Source organism: Aedes albopictus, chromosome 3 (assembly GCF_035046485.1).
Source record: "Aedes albopictus strain Foshan chromosome 3, AalbF5, whole genome shotgun sequence".
NCBI lineage: Eukaryota > Metazoa > Arthropoda > Insecta > Diptera > Culicidae > Aedes > Aedes albopictus.
The window spans coordinates 139,943,800-139,958,483 of NC_085138.1; the positions used below are offsets into that span (position 1 = coordinate 139,943,800).

Sequence of the window (14,684 nt, forward strand, 5' to 3'; positions counted from 1 at the left end):
AACATCTATTGTTCTTTTCACGGAAAAGCGAAACCGTAATGGTGTTCGAACTTTACGTCTCTTTGATTCTGAAATCAATGTGACTGAACAGGTAAAGTACGTTGGAGTCATTCTTGATTCCAAGCTTTCCTGGACACCTCATGTTGAGTTCAGAATCAAGAAAGCTTGTATGGCCTTCGGGCAATGCCGGCGAACCTTTGGTACAACTTGGGGTCTAAAACCCAAGTATATCAAATGGATCTACACAACTGTTGTTCGGCCAATATTGGCCTATGGATGTCTTGTGTGGTGGCAAAAGGGCGAAGTGAGAACGGTCCAATCAAAGTTAGGCCATCTCCAAAGGATGTGCTTAATGGCGATGTCTGGAGCGTTCTCTTCAACTCCCACGGCAGCGCTCGAAGTTCTCTTTGACGTTGCCCCACTACACATTCATCTCAAACAAGAAGCACTTTCTTGCACTTACCGCCTATGGGTACTCGGTTTACTAGAGGAAACTCCTGTGAACCGCAGTTCAACACACACCTCGTTGTTTCCACTTTTGGTGAATTGGGACAAAGTTGTCCTTGCTTCAAGTGATCTTACAATTGCTTGTAATTTTCCATATAGGACATTTTCCACGAAATTCCCTTTCCGGGAAGAGTGGACATCTGGTTATCTGGAGAGAAGTATTTCAGACGGCATCGTATGTTATACTGATGGCTCCCTTCTCGAAGGTCGAGCAGGTGCTGGTGTTTATTCTCGTGAGCTAAGGCTGTATCAGTCTTATTCACTTGGCAGACACTGCACCGTTTTTCAGGCCGAAATCTTTGCTCTTATGTGCGGAGTGCAATCAGCACTTCAGCAGCACGTAATGGGCAAAGTAATATACTTCTGTTCAGATAGCCAGGCTGCTATTAAAGCACTTGCTTCGGCCAACTCCAGGTCGAAGATAGTTATCGCTTGTCGAACTCAAATTGAGGAGCTGAATTCAGCAAACGCTGTTCACCTTGTATGGGTACCTGGCCATTCTTCCATCGCTGGAAATGAATTGGCTGATGAGTTAGCTCGCACTGGAGCATCACATGACTTCATCGGCCCTGAGCCAGCTATTCCGGTATCCAAGTGTTGGGTGAAGCTTCAGATTGACACCTGGGCTGCCACTCAGCACAAACAATACTGGAATAGTTTGGAGTCATGTCGTCAAACAAAATTGTATTGTACTGAGCCATCTCTAGGGGTGGCAAAGTATCTAACAAATCTGTCAAAGCAGAATTGCAGCATGCTGGTCAAAGCATTGACTGGCCACTGCCGACTCAGTTATCACATGGCGAATATTCAGCAAGCTGATTCATTTGCATGTGATAGCTGTGAATCCGATTATGGAACTTCGTATCATTTAATATGTAACTGTCCAGCTTTTGCGCAATTGCGTTTCCGAGTACTCGGGAAACACTTATTAAGTGAAACTGACTTCAGAAACCTGAATCTTCAGGATGTTCTGTTGTTCTTGACCCGCTGTGGTAAAGAGCTATAGGCTCTCTTTACGCTTTATGCATTATCACAGTGCCCTTCTCAGGGCGCTGTTTGAACCCATTGTGGCACGCTTATGCGTTATTACAGTGTCCTTTTCAGGACGCTATGTGAACCCATTGTGGTACGCTTTTGCGAGTATGACGACCCTATTCCCTTACCTGTCCTTTCCCATGTCCTATCCTTTTTCCTTCCCTTCTCCGTCAGGTAAATGATGAATAGGCTCGTGTTCATGGCGATGGCACAAATTTCCCGAATGGAGGAGAACGTGCCTCTAGAGCCGACCTACTGATACCTGATATATTCATAGGAACTTGAAGGTATTATGTTGATGCTTACTTACTGAGTCACACACTATTTCTAAGATTATGGCTGGCCAAAGGCATATATTCCTTCATCGCAACATAGAACCAATTACCAATTAGTAATTTACGATAATTCCCAAAGATGCAACAGCGCTAAGGTTTATCAAGCATTTATGAACTGAATCTTTGTTGGGAAATCTCAATTTTTCAAATCAAATAAGATCCACATAATTTCATAAAGGTTCCCGCCCGGTCAACCTTTAGCGCAGGAGTAAGTTTTCCTGGAGCACGGGAATCATCAGAGGGGTAATCATCCAACCAACACGACGGTGCGGCGCAGTGGCTTCCTACTGCGAATGAAATTTCATATGTACCTACCGACAGCATAAACTCCTGTCCTGGATTGCTGTCCCGGGGAGCAATCCGGTGAAATCCGGCCTTATCTGGACCTAAGAAACCGTCTTTTCACTTTGGTTTCTTTTTTTCTAACTCGGGCAAAACCAAAACATTCATCCTGTCATCCAAAGTATCAGAATACCCAGAATACCTTTGCTCAGCTTCATCAAACGATACCGAGCAGAACGATAAAGGAGCATCGTGACTGATATTTGTGTTTCGATACCAATATGCAAAGTTACGTTGATATCGGAAAATGAATATTTTCCGATAAATATTCATAAAGGAAACCGAAGTTCCAGCGACAACATGGAATTTAACGAAATAAATTTACGTTTCGGTAAAGGTTTTTATCTTATGACCGATAAAGGATATTTTTCAAGTTTCGTTATCGATCGATGAAGATGTTTGAATTTTTGTAACGAACTAACTAGTAAAGAATAGTCGACATTAATCTTTACATTTTGGTAAAGAACTTTAACGAAGTTTGTGAAATGGTTGACCGGGATCAGCCTGTAGGTACTCTCGAGTCACTTCATGTTTCGGTTGACCCCTTACCTTACCTTACCTTACCGGTTAGGCTAAGACCTGAGTGGCCTCTGCTGTACATACCTAGAAGCCGTCTCCATTCTACTCGGTCCATGGCTTTGTGTCTCCAGTTCCGCATTCTGCGAACGGTCCGTCGAAGATCGTCCTCCACCTGATCGAACCATCTAGCTCACTGCACACCACGTCTTCTTGTACCGGTCGGATGACTCTCGAGAACCATTTTAGTCGGGTTGCTATCCGACATCTTAATGGCGTGACCATCCCACCGTAGCCTCCCGATTTTCGCAATGTGAACGATGGTTGGTTCTCTCAGCAGCTGATGCAGCTCGTGGTTCATTCGCCTTCTCCAAGTGCCGTCTTCCATCTGCACTCCGCCGTAGATGGTACGCAACACCTTCCGTTCGAAAACTCCAAGGACGCGTTGGTTCTCTGCACGTAGGGTTCATGTTTCCATAGAGAACTACCGGTCTAATCAGCGTTTTGTAGATAGCTGTTGAAGACCATCACCATGCCGTAGCCCTCTGCGAGATTCGAAGGAACTCGAGAGTGTCCCTGATACTCGAACTACGCACATCACTCGATCCATCGTCGCCTTGAACAATCGTATCAGTTTATCCGGAAATCCGTATTCGTGCATAATCTGCCATAGCTGTTCTTCGGTTGACTCCTAGCGCACTCGATTACGCGGCGGCGCCATACCGTAGTATGGAGACCGCCACTGTCACGAGCAGCTAACGCTTTCTCGAGCTATTGCCGAGCTATATGACAATGCGCCATCTTACGCCGTGTTTCATAGCTCAGGGTCCAGGATGGAACCCTGAGGTACCCCACGGAGATGTTGTAGCTCCTCTCGCCTTCCTCGGTGTCATTAGAAAAATTTAAATTTGTAAGGAGCGTAGACTTTGGTCAGAACCACCCCCCCCCCCCAGGTCTACGTGGTTTATGAATGGTCCCTTAGCACCCTATTCTGGAAGTAACGCTCCAGTAATCGGCAAAGGCTATCCGGGACTCCTAGGTGGTGTATACGGCACTCGATGCTGGTCCAGCTGACGCTGTTGAACGCATTCTTCACGTCCAGCGTGACGACCACTGTCGTTTTGGTTACTGCCCTAATAGCGTCCACCATCGATATCAACCAGCCGAACTGGTTATCCGAGAGGCTAGAATCATCGGATTTCTCAGTATAGACCATCAGCCTCGACAGAATGACCCGTTCCAACAGTGTTCTAGCGGTGTCAAGAAAGCAGATAGGTATGTATGCCGACGGGTCGCTAGGTGGCTTCCCGTGGTGCTTGGCTGCCTGGCAGAGATTTTCGAAGCATGCCCACTTACGTGCCTTAATCTCTTGGTTCAGAGCCAATTTGGCCGCCCTTTAGGCCTCACTTTGTTCAATTCTACCCTCATCTGTGTGAACTCTTTGCACCCTCCTTCTAGCGCTTAGGCAAAATGTGCAGAGTTCTGCAATTTCTGGACACCACCAGTACACTTGTTTGCATCCATTTCTGGGTAGGAATCACCTTGGCATTGCCACGTCACATGCACGGCTTAGGGTTCCGACTAGAGATCATCGCAGGCTAGATCGTCGATGTTACCCTCCATAAGCAATCGCTCCACAAATGCCGGCTTATCGAAACGCGAGGTCAGCCCTCCCCGATGACGGTCGGCGACCTTCGGCTGTGGCCGTCTTCCTCCGTATTCCACCCTGTATCGAATCGCCAGATGGTCACTGTGCGTGTATCTATCGTCGACCCTTCGGTCAGAGCTAGGGTTTAGACCCGGGCTCCAGAAGGTCACATCGATGTTGAACTCTGCATCGTTCCTACTGTAGGTTTTTTGTTGCCTACGTTTGCAACATCCACGTTCAGTCTAGCCACGAGTAGAGCCCAGTCTCTCGCGTTAGTTGAGCGACTACCCCACTCATCCGCCCAGGCATTTAAGCCTCCATCGATGACCATGGGACTCAATCTCACTAGTGCGCGTGATAGCGAATCTAGCATACCCAAGTAACCAAAAGTTCAGATAAAAGGGTACTTTATAAGCTAAGCAGCTTGTTCGAAGTTGCTCATTAGCCTTCTAAGCAGCTTCATTTTTAAGTAATTTTGGAACTTGAAAGTTCACATAAGCACGCTGGATAGCCTTCTAAGCAGCTTCTGACAGAACTTTGACAAAATTCAAAAATGTGTTTTTCAGAATCACAACCCTGTTGGAGGGTTTGTGTTTCACGTCTAGAAATTGCTTTTGATAATTATAATTTCACACATGTCGCTGCTATGTAGATTTGAACTGGATCCTCCTGCGTGATAGCCTGCCGACTTACCGCTGCGCTGCTGAAGACACTTGACAAAGTCAAGCTAACTTCACTACTGTACAAATGTGCAAAACTAGCTGTCGAAAGAAAATCGATTCAAGATAGACTTTACCTACTGTCCACTCAATCGCAGCTGTAGTACTGTGGTAGAGCATAGGGTTCTCACGCAGCGACTAACGGTTCGAATCCGATGGGTGGCATTTTTTTTTTTGCTCAAGCCTAGTATTCATTGATTAGATAATTTCATATTTGTCTTTTATTTGTGTAAGCATACAGTTGTTTTCTGTAAAAGAAATAAATTTAATCTTCTTTGAAACACAATGCTCCTGAACTGAACTTCAATGAACTTGAAAGTTCCGACAAAGTTCCGAGTAGCATCTTAAGCAGCTTTAAAGTTCCGCGAAGTTCAGATAAAGTTCCGTATGGAACTTTCTGGCTGCTTAAGAGGCTAACAATGAGCCTTGCCGGAACTTGTGTCCGAAGTTCCAGCAAGGCTCATCGTTAGCCTCTTAAGCAGCCAGAAAGTTCCATTTGGAACTTTATCTGAACTTCGCGGAACTTGAAAGTGCATTTTGTCATGGGAAGCGGAACTTTTGGTTACTTGGGTAGACTGGCCACCTGGGGGTGCATAACCACTGCAGTAGTATACCCCGTTAATCTTCGCGATTGTGAAGCCCACATGCAACTCTAATCTTGCCGACTACAGCCAGTGGCCTTGTTCACATCTCCTTCCAGGAACTTGGCCGTGGCGATCTGTTTGCTTACCGGGACTTTCCGCATAGCCTTTCGGCATCGATGCACTTGGTGCATCTAGCGCACACTGCTGCTTGAGGGCGGTTGCAAGCTGCTCTGAAGCAGCGGTGAACTCATCCAAGATTTTAAACTGCCTGCCTCCACAGAAAAAAAAATTCATGTGAAATTCAGCGAGAAATAATGCACATAAAGGGAATGCTAGAGTTAGTGCATATTTACATGAGATATCATGTAAAATTACGATACAATAGTGTAAATTTCCGCTAATAGTCACGTAACCGGTTGGAATCCATGATGGTTCACGCGATGATTGGCGGAAATTTACACGATGGTAATGTAATTTTACATTACATCTCATGTAAAAGTGCACTAACTCTAGCATTCCCTTTATGTGCATGATTTCTCGCTGAATTTTAATTACATATTTTTTTCTGTGTCCTTCTTGAGCACTAGCATCATCTCTCCGGTCCTGGTACGCCGGAGGTTTCTAACTTCCATACCCAGAGGAGAGAACCGTTTTTCACCCTGCATGGCCCTCGGTAACTCGCCGTACGTATCCATCCGCCTTAAATTTGAAGTCCAGCACTTGCGGGTTGCCTTCACTTTTCTCAACGCCTTCTTCTTGATCCGTTTGGCCCCTACTTCTGTTGGGGTTGGCCTCCTGGGGCTTTGTTTCCCTACCTCTTGCGCGTTTCGCAGCCGGCTTACAAGTCTAGTTGCTTGCGCTGGCCGTCCCCGTTCTTCTCTTCGAAGTTCCGCGCACTTCTGTCGGACTTATTCATATTTTAAACTCTTTATTATGAAGAAAATTCAGCCCGAGTTTTCAGCCAGGTTTAGGCTATGAAGCTCGAGTCGTGGGGCGGTTTGCCCTCTCCCATACGGCTCCGGTGAGCTTGGATGGTATCATGCGCCATCTTTGCGCTGCTAGCAACGAAGAAGTTTTCCGTTTGGGTGGACCACCACTCCTTGCAAGACGTCGACAGCGCTCCGCTCTTCGGTCAGAAGGTCGTACTACTTCTTGGCTAGAGCCACTGATTTGCGAAGTTTCAGCAGACCTTGTTTGAGGTCTTGCTGCTGTTGTTCCACCCGCTGCTGGTGTTCCCGCATCGAGTTGTTCAGCGACTACCAACACCTTCGGTATGCGTTTAATGTTGCGCCCGCGTGAGGTCTACGCCACTTATCTTCGATTTCTCTGCTAGCGCTGTACCTCTTCGTGCTGCTCCGATCTGCTCTCTGGGGGTACTCCAGATATTACTCTAATCCCTTGTGTCGGCGATCTCGCCAGTCCAACCTCTTGCGCACGGGTTCTCCGTCGGTCTTTCTACCTTGTCGCTTACGCTCTCTTTTTGGTTAGCTGTGAAATTTATGTCAGTTGGGTCCCCTTTAAAGCCGCTAATCCTCCCCAAGTAACCACAAGCATTATAACATTGCACGAATTAGACTGAATATCAACTTTTGCAATGCGAAATGCAGTAATTCCACACTTGTCATGCAATAATCCTTTAGATTGGCATTTTTCTTTACATTCGGGTTTATTAAAAGGTGATATAAGATAATTCAATAATTCAACACTGCAAAAACTGAATAAATGCAATGTACAAACTAGCAAAGTTTGCTCTAACAATACAATTACAAAAGCTTGACTCTAATGGTAAACAAATGAAATCAAGAAGATTGAACAATGCCGGGGCCCGTGGCGTAGTTGGTCACACGTTCGCTTCATATGCGGATGGTCATGGGTTTGATTCCCAGCCCCGGCACTTGCAATTTTTCGTCAGTTGCTCTTCCCCCGAGAGCGGCTGGCACTGACCCTCTTCTGAGCCCCGTGGCTCAAACGGACCCGGATACCTGGACATCGGCGAACTGCTACTCATAACGGACCCCCAATCGGACTGGAAAGGAACAACGGCCATCCATCATCCTTGTGCTCATCCTTCTACCATGTATAGAGTAGAAAAGTGAAAGCAGCAGAAAGGCAACCAGTTCGATAAGGTAGAATAGAATATACATCTAGGCGCTGCACAAAAAAAAAATGTAAGTGCAGCTGTCAATTGAAATCGCTCACGTAGTGCCCTAGTGGACAATAGAGCTGTAAATTAGGTTAAGTGATTAAGAATAAAAAAAAAAAAAAGATTGAACAACTTTACGGTCAACTCTAGTGGTCTTCAACATTTCTGTTTCGACTCCCGACCAACTGATTCCCCGTTTGAGCCACCGATCGACGGCAGAAAAACCTATTTAGAGATGAACTTTTCTCTTTTCTGTAGGCTGCTATCACATGCCAATAACGATGGAAATCACAATTAGCATATGAGAAGTGTGCGAAGGGTGTTTTAATCGAGGTTTTAATTTTCTTATGTTGATTAAATATCTTCTAATGCATTATGTATTTATCAGTAATTTATCGGAAAGTGATAGTTTACTGTATTCTATTACATATGACATAGTCGTTTTACCCTCTACTACAATGATTGAGACAGAAGAACAGTTTCCTTTTAGTTAATGAAATATCTGTTGTTATCACTGCAGCAGAAACGGTCCAAGGTGCCAGCGCGTATGAAACTTATCTCTAGCGGTCTTCAACACTTCTGGTTCGACTCCCGACCCGGCGACAAAAAAATAATGGGTAAAACATTCATGTGTGGGGGCATCAGCACCGTCAATAACGAAACGGTGCTAAAAATAGATTTTTGTTTTGGTTTTTCGTGTTGCACGTATCAAGCATGTGAAATGCAAATGTACAGCACATGCATTTATATTACTTTAGCAATGGCTGTCAGCGTGCTGCAATATGTGGCACTAATTTGATTTTAGTGGGGCCCTTTTCGACTTTAATATTGCTTCAATGAGGTGTTTAAAGTAATGCAGCATTATATTCATAATTTTAATTATCAATATATGACAAAATTGATGCACTTATATACGGCTTCGTGGTTACTTGGGTCTCTACCAATGAGGTAGTCGCCAATGATGCTGGTTGTTATCTATGCAAGAAAGGAGGCCACCCCAGGAGAGGTACAGTCCCTTATGAGAACTGAACTCAGAGACCAAGCGGTGCCGTTCTACGCACAGTTATCCCATGGTTCATGAGATTCCCATATAACATGAGACGATTATGCGTAGAACGGCACCGCAGAACGGTACACCAAATTTCTAAATTTGCAGAGGACTCGTTATCAGTCGCCCGCAAAATGAGAAATAGACCTAGAAATAGATAAAAAATACACTGAAGTTTTATACGCGGTTTTTTAAAGCTGTCCGCGTAAAAAAAACGCGTAATTTCGAAAAACATTGAAAAAAGCCGCGTAAAAAATTACGGTACATGTGAAAAAAGACTAGAGGTTTTAGGCGATTCAAGGATGTTTCAGGGGGGCTTTAAGGGGCGTTTCAAGGGGTTATAGGACGTATCAGTGATGTTTCAGTGGCGTTTTATGGGGATTCAGGGGGTTTCAGGGAGCTTCATGATGTAGGCTTTAGGACCGTTTCAATGTGTTTCTAGAGATTATATGACGTTTTAGGGAGATTCAGGTGTGTTTTAGCGGTTTTAGGCGGGTTTCAGAGGCGTTACAGAGGTGTTACAATGATGGTTTCTTGGGTTCCGGATGGTCTTAGGTGCGTTACATGAGGTCCGAGGGTATTTTCGGGGGTTTCTGAGGCTTTTGGAGAATTTTCGGCGGGTTTCCGAGACGGTATAGAAGCGTTATATAGGCATTTTCAGGGATTGAACTACTTGGGGTTTCAAAGGGTAGAAAGATGCATTACATGGAACCGAAGGAATTTTGGGTGAATTTCTGAGGCATTTCGGAAGTTTCAGAGGGTTCGGCGAGACGTTATAGAGCCGTAACAATGGCATTTTAGGAGGTTTCAGAGGGTTCCAGGTGCGATACATGGAGTCCGACGGTATTTCAGGGTGTTCTGGACGAATTGCAGTGCATTTCGTCTTGAAACGCCTCTAAAAGCCCACTGGATACGTCCGGGAGCCCCTGAAACCCTCTGAAATAGCCTCAAACGCCGCTAAAATCACCCTGAATATGTTGTAACTAAAAGCCCTCCTGAAACATCCTAATACTCCCTGAAGCTCCCTTCACGGCATCGTGGCCGTGTGGTTAGCGGCGGCAATCGTTTAGGCGTATCGTAAGCCTCGGAGTGTGGGTTTGATTCCCGCTCCAATCGGTGGAAACTTTTCGTCAAACGAAAAATTCATCACTGGGCCACTGGGTGTTCTGTGTTATCCGTTGTCTAGTGTAAGTAATGTGTTCAGTCTGTGCAGCCTCTGGCTGAAGACGGTGTGAATTGTCTTTCTAAAACCCCATGAAACACATCTGAAACCTCTCTGAAATGTCATGTGACCCATTGAAACGCTCTAAAATGCATTGGAACGCTCCTAAAAGCTCACCTGAAACATCCTGGAACCCCCTGAAATCCCTTGAATGCCGTTGAAACGCCACTAAAACGCCGCTGAAACTTCTATAAAACGTCCTAAAACCTCTATAAAACGTCCTGAAACGCCCCTAGAAACTCATCTGACACATCCTAGAAATCTCTGAAACTCTCCAAATTTGAAATGTCCTGTAACTGCTTTGACACCCTGAAACACATTAAAACGCTTCTTAAACCCTCTGAAGCATCATGGAGCCCCCAGAAGCTCCTTAAACCTTCTTAAGCGCCGCTTAACCCTTCCTGAAACGCCCTGTAATCCCTTGAAACGCCTCTGAAAGCTCCCCCTGGGAACATCCTGGAACCCTTGAACACTTCTGAAATCTCCATGAACGTCCTGTAACCCCTTCAAGTGCCCCTGAAAGCCCTCTGAAACATCCTAGCATCTCTTGAAATTTCCCTAAACGTCTCTAAAACCCCCTGAAACGTCCCGCAACCCCTTGTCTCCCTCTCTCCCTAAAAACCCCACCTGAAACATTATGGATCCCTCTGAAACTTATAGTTTTTCACATCTTCCGTGACTTGACTTGTTTACGCATTTTTTCTTTCTCGTACACCAAAGTGTGGCAGCTCAAAATTCAAGATGGCGTATGTTTAATGTTTAGTTTTAGGCCTTGGAACCATGCAATATGGGGTATATTTGGTATGGGGAAGATGTCTGGAGTCCAGAAAGGGCGACCATAATATCAAAGATGGCGGTCTAACATCCGAGATGGTGGCTCCAAATTTAAGATGGCAGCTACTTAATGGTGTTTAAAGCTCTAAATCTACACCCAAATATGGGTATATTTGGAATGGGGAAGTTTGGAGTCTAAAAACAGCGACTAGAATATCCAATATGGCGATCTAAAATTCAAGATGGCTACTCCAAATCCAATATGGCGGCTGTTTAATGAAGTTTTAGGCTCTAATACCATGTAATATAGGCACCATGCAATATATGGGTATGTTTGGTAGGGAATATATCTGGACTCCGAAAATGGCGACCAGAATATCCAAGATGGCGGTCTAAAATCCAAGATTGCAGCTCCAAATTTGAGATGGCGGATGTTTAATGATGTTTTAGGCTCTAAAACCATGCAATATGGGATATATTTGGAATGTGGGACATGTCTAGATTCTAAAAACTGCCGACCACAATATCCAATATGGCGGTTCCACATTCAAGATGGCGTCTGTTTAATGAAGTTTAAAGCTGTTAAACCAAGCAATATGGGGCATATTTGATATGGAGTAGATGTTTGGAGTTCAAAAATGGCGACCAGAATATCCAAGATAGCAGCCTAAAATCCTAGCTGATGGCTCCAAATTCACTGGTTCCAACTGGGGTCGTTCATTCGTTCTTCGCTAGTATAACTGTACCTCAGCTTATTACACGAGGAGTTAAGCATAGCAATTAAGAGGCCAAGATCTGTTAAAGAAGTTTTATTTCTTTAGATATTCAACGTACCTATGGCAAATATTACCCAGCCTTTACCAACCGCATCGTTTTGTACAGACTCAATTTGGTTTGCGGAGGCAAGTTACGGAAATCAAGCTGTTTACTTAGTCTGTAGATGGCCCTATTCGTAGCTACAATACGTCGTTCACTTCACGGGAAACATTATAAACACATGTAATTTGGATAGTTCAGCAGCACACTACTTTAACCATCTAAGGTCACGAACCAGGTGGTCATTTCGTCTACAGTCTGAACCGTTAGTTTTTATCCACTTCGCGAGGCATGCATCAACCTTATTAGTATCGCAGTAAATCCTTGACCTTCCGTAAAACATTGAATGATTTTTATGCATATATGAGAAATTGCACAACGTGTTTTCATCGAGATACTCGACAAAATCTTTGCAAGTTGTTTTGCGGATTTCTAGAAATATTTTAGGGGGAATATCTTTGCATCGCTAAATAATGCGTGTCGGTGAACGGTGAACATTTCTATTAATAATTTTCCATAGTTTAATATTGTTTACAATGGCATGATTGCCTCTTTTGGTGCAACTAACACATCATCATACGCTATCATAAGACGCATGTATAGATTAACTCAAATGCACGAATAGTATTCCTTCTGGGATTACAAGTTTAAACATGCATGATCAACAATTTTGTCTCCTCCTCCCCATCAACAGGCCACGCTGGAGGCTGAGGGAGCATCCGGTGCGGACATCGCTCTCATCGTGGTACCAGTGGTCATCGGTATCCTGGCGATAGCGGGTGCCCTGATCGGAGCCTTCCTGGTGACGGCCCGCAACAAACGGGCCACCCGCGGAACGTACAGCCCCAGCGCCCAAGAGTACTGCAACCCAAGACTGGAGATGGACAACGTGCTAAAACCGCCACCCGAGGAACGACTCATCTAATAGGCCAAAACAAAAAGCGGGACTTATTTTTGTGTATGTTTCTTTGTTGTACCTTTACTCTTTAGATACTTTGTAAACTTTGTTTTATCGCGAAATTCAAAACAGAGAGGAGACCTGAGGAGGTCTTCTTGCTACTGGGTACACACCAAACCGTTCCGGTATCGTTTGTAGATATGTGGAAATATTATGATCTTGTTGAAGGCACGTGCCCATCCGTTTGTTGGTTACATTATATTGTGAATAGAAACAAATCTTTTACTCAAATGTAGGCTAAGGCAAGACTTACTTAATTAATCCACACCTCGAGTGGCGTGGACAGAGAAGGAAAAATAAACCTACTGTGACCACCTGTAGGTATAAAGGAAGCTAGTTCAATCAAACTATCTGAATGCGAACTGATGTGTTTTACTAGATTGAAAAAAAAAACAACTGGAACGAACAAACGAAAGGCGCGAGAAAAAAAAACATTTTAATTAATACTTAGAAAAGACATATTGTGATATAAATCCTACCCTCTAGATGCAGTACGATAAGAAAGAAAATATTTTAACATAAAGCGAAGCACTTTCTTCAGGAGAACGAATCTTTTAATAGAAACTTTTTATACCCTAATGAAATTATAACATTCCTTCGAGCTTGCAGGACTATTACAAACTCCGTCCATTAGTCTGTGACCTATCCAGTAAGCATGCATGAACAAGAAAGCTAACATCTAAATTCAAGTGCCGTATTTTCCTTCGGAAAACAGTCGAACTGACTGCACCATTCCAACCATGTTCTGGATTGTTTTTATTTATAACTCCTACTACATATGGACGAACATGCAGCGTTGAAAAGCTTCTAGTGTCGCCTCATGGAAACCGTCTCTCGGATGTCTGACTGCCTCAGATTATTCTGAGACCGTCTAAATAAATTTACCTTAAGTACCGCACGACCTATTATTTATGTTTCAAGCCCTTTGCTGCCGACTGACATTCCTGAAGCGAAACGATGATAGATGATGCCTTACTTTTAAAACTAACTATCTTTTAATGAAATGTAGCATTTTAAGCAAATCGTAGATATAGTCAGACAATACAAATGGTCCCAAATGAAAAAAAAAATACAATTTTGAACCTTCAAAGAGGCAATGCAGAAACGATAGGGAACCGTTGCAGGTTTGCTTCTAACAGACCAGAGCTATTGGTGAGCAGTATGCGAACAATATCTAACTTTTCTTCATCTTCTTTTTGTTTTTAAACGTTAGCGGAAGGCAGAAGAAATCTATATTTTGTAAAGTAGATCGTAGAACGTATATTTTTAGATCTATACCTGCGTCGTCGTTGCTAGGATAACTATGTAAAATAAAACAGATATTTAAATAAATGAGTCTAGTTTCCATTTGGATCAGAAAAATATCACAAGCATTGGTAACCTTGAATTTGTAATGACCTTTCGAATTCAAAACATTGTTTGAAATCTTGCTTTAACCCAACGGGTTACAATAGAGCATTATCTTCGTCGGTCTTGAGAGATGTTCCCCTATTTTCCCCAAACGTTCAGCCTGGGAAAGTCTTCTTCAACCGCGCACGTTATCCATGAAGTCGCCGACCTCTACCTGATTCCCTGTTGAATATTGCTTTGACCTTTCTTCCGACATTCACACTACGTGTTCAATCCTCTGAAGTTGGCCGTATTTTAATCGTATCACAATAGAAACTGGCTTCTTTGTACACTTGATACAACTCGTCATTCATGCTTTTCGGTCTATCTGCATAATGTCTACTCCTCAACGGCTATCGGAATAATCAGCGTCTTATACAGAGCGAAGTTGCGGGGTACGGGACCTAAGTTATTCTTCCAAAAGTAGCTGCTGTGATTTCTTATCTACGAGGTTTACTAAAGAAATTTTCCTAGAATGTTGCCAGTAATTCCTGTGGGAAATCACCTTGAGATTCTTTTAGGAATTCTCGATGGTATTGCTCTATTCCTTGAGGATTTATTGAGAAATTTCTGATAGAATCTACCACGAAGTTTGGCTGGAATTTTAGAGAAACCCAAGTACCTAGGAATATCTGCAAAAGAAATTTA

General features: G+C 43.8%; 1 protein-coding gene across 3 annotated transcripts in view; it reads left to right on the top strand.

The window, feature by feature from the left end:
• LOC109405715 (protein crumbs) overlaps positions 1-13,979 on the top strand; it is a 67,372-nt gene extending 53,393 nt beyond the window's left edge. For all 3 annotated transcript variants that reach the window (XM_062856284.1, XM_062856283.1, XM_062856285.1), the window contains one exon: positions 12,384-13,979. In XM_062856284.1, coding sequence (XP_062712268.1) covers positions 12,384-12,614 — 231 coding nt within the window. In that variant the 3' untranslated portion in view covers positions 12,615-13,979. The remainder of the gene's footprint in view (positions 1-12,383) is intronic.
• The last annotated feature ends 705 nt before the right edge of the window (positions 13,980-14,684 follow it).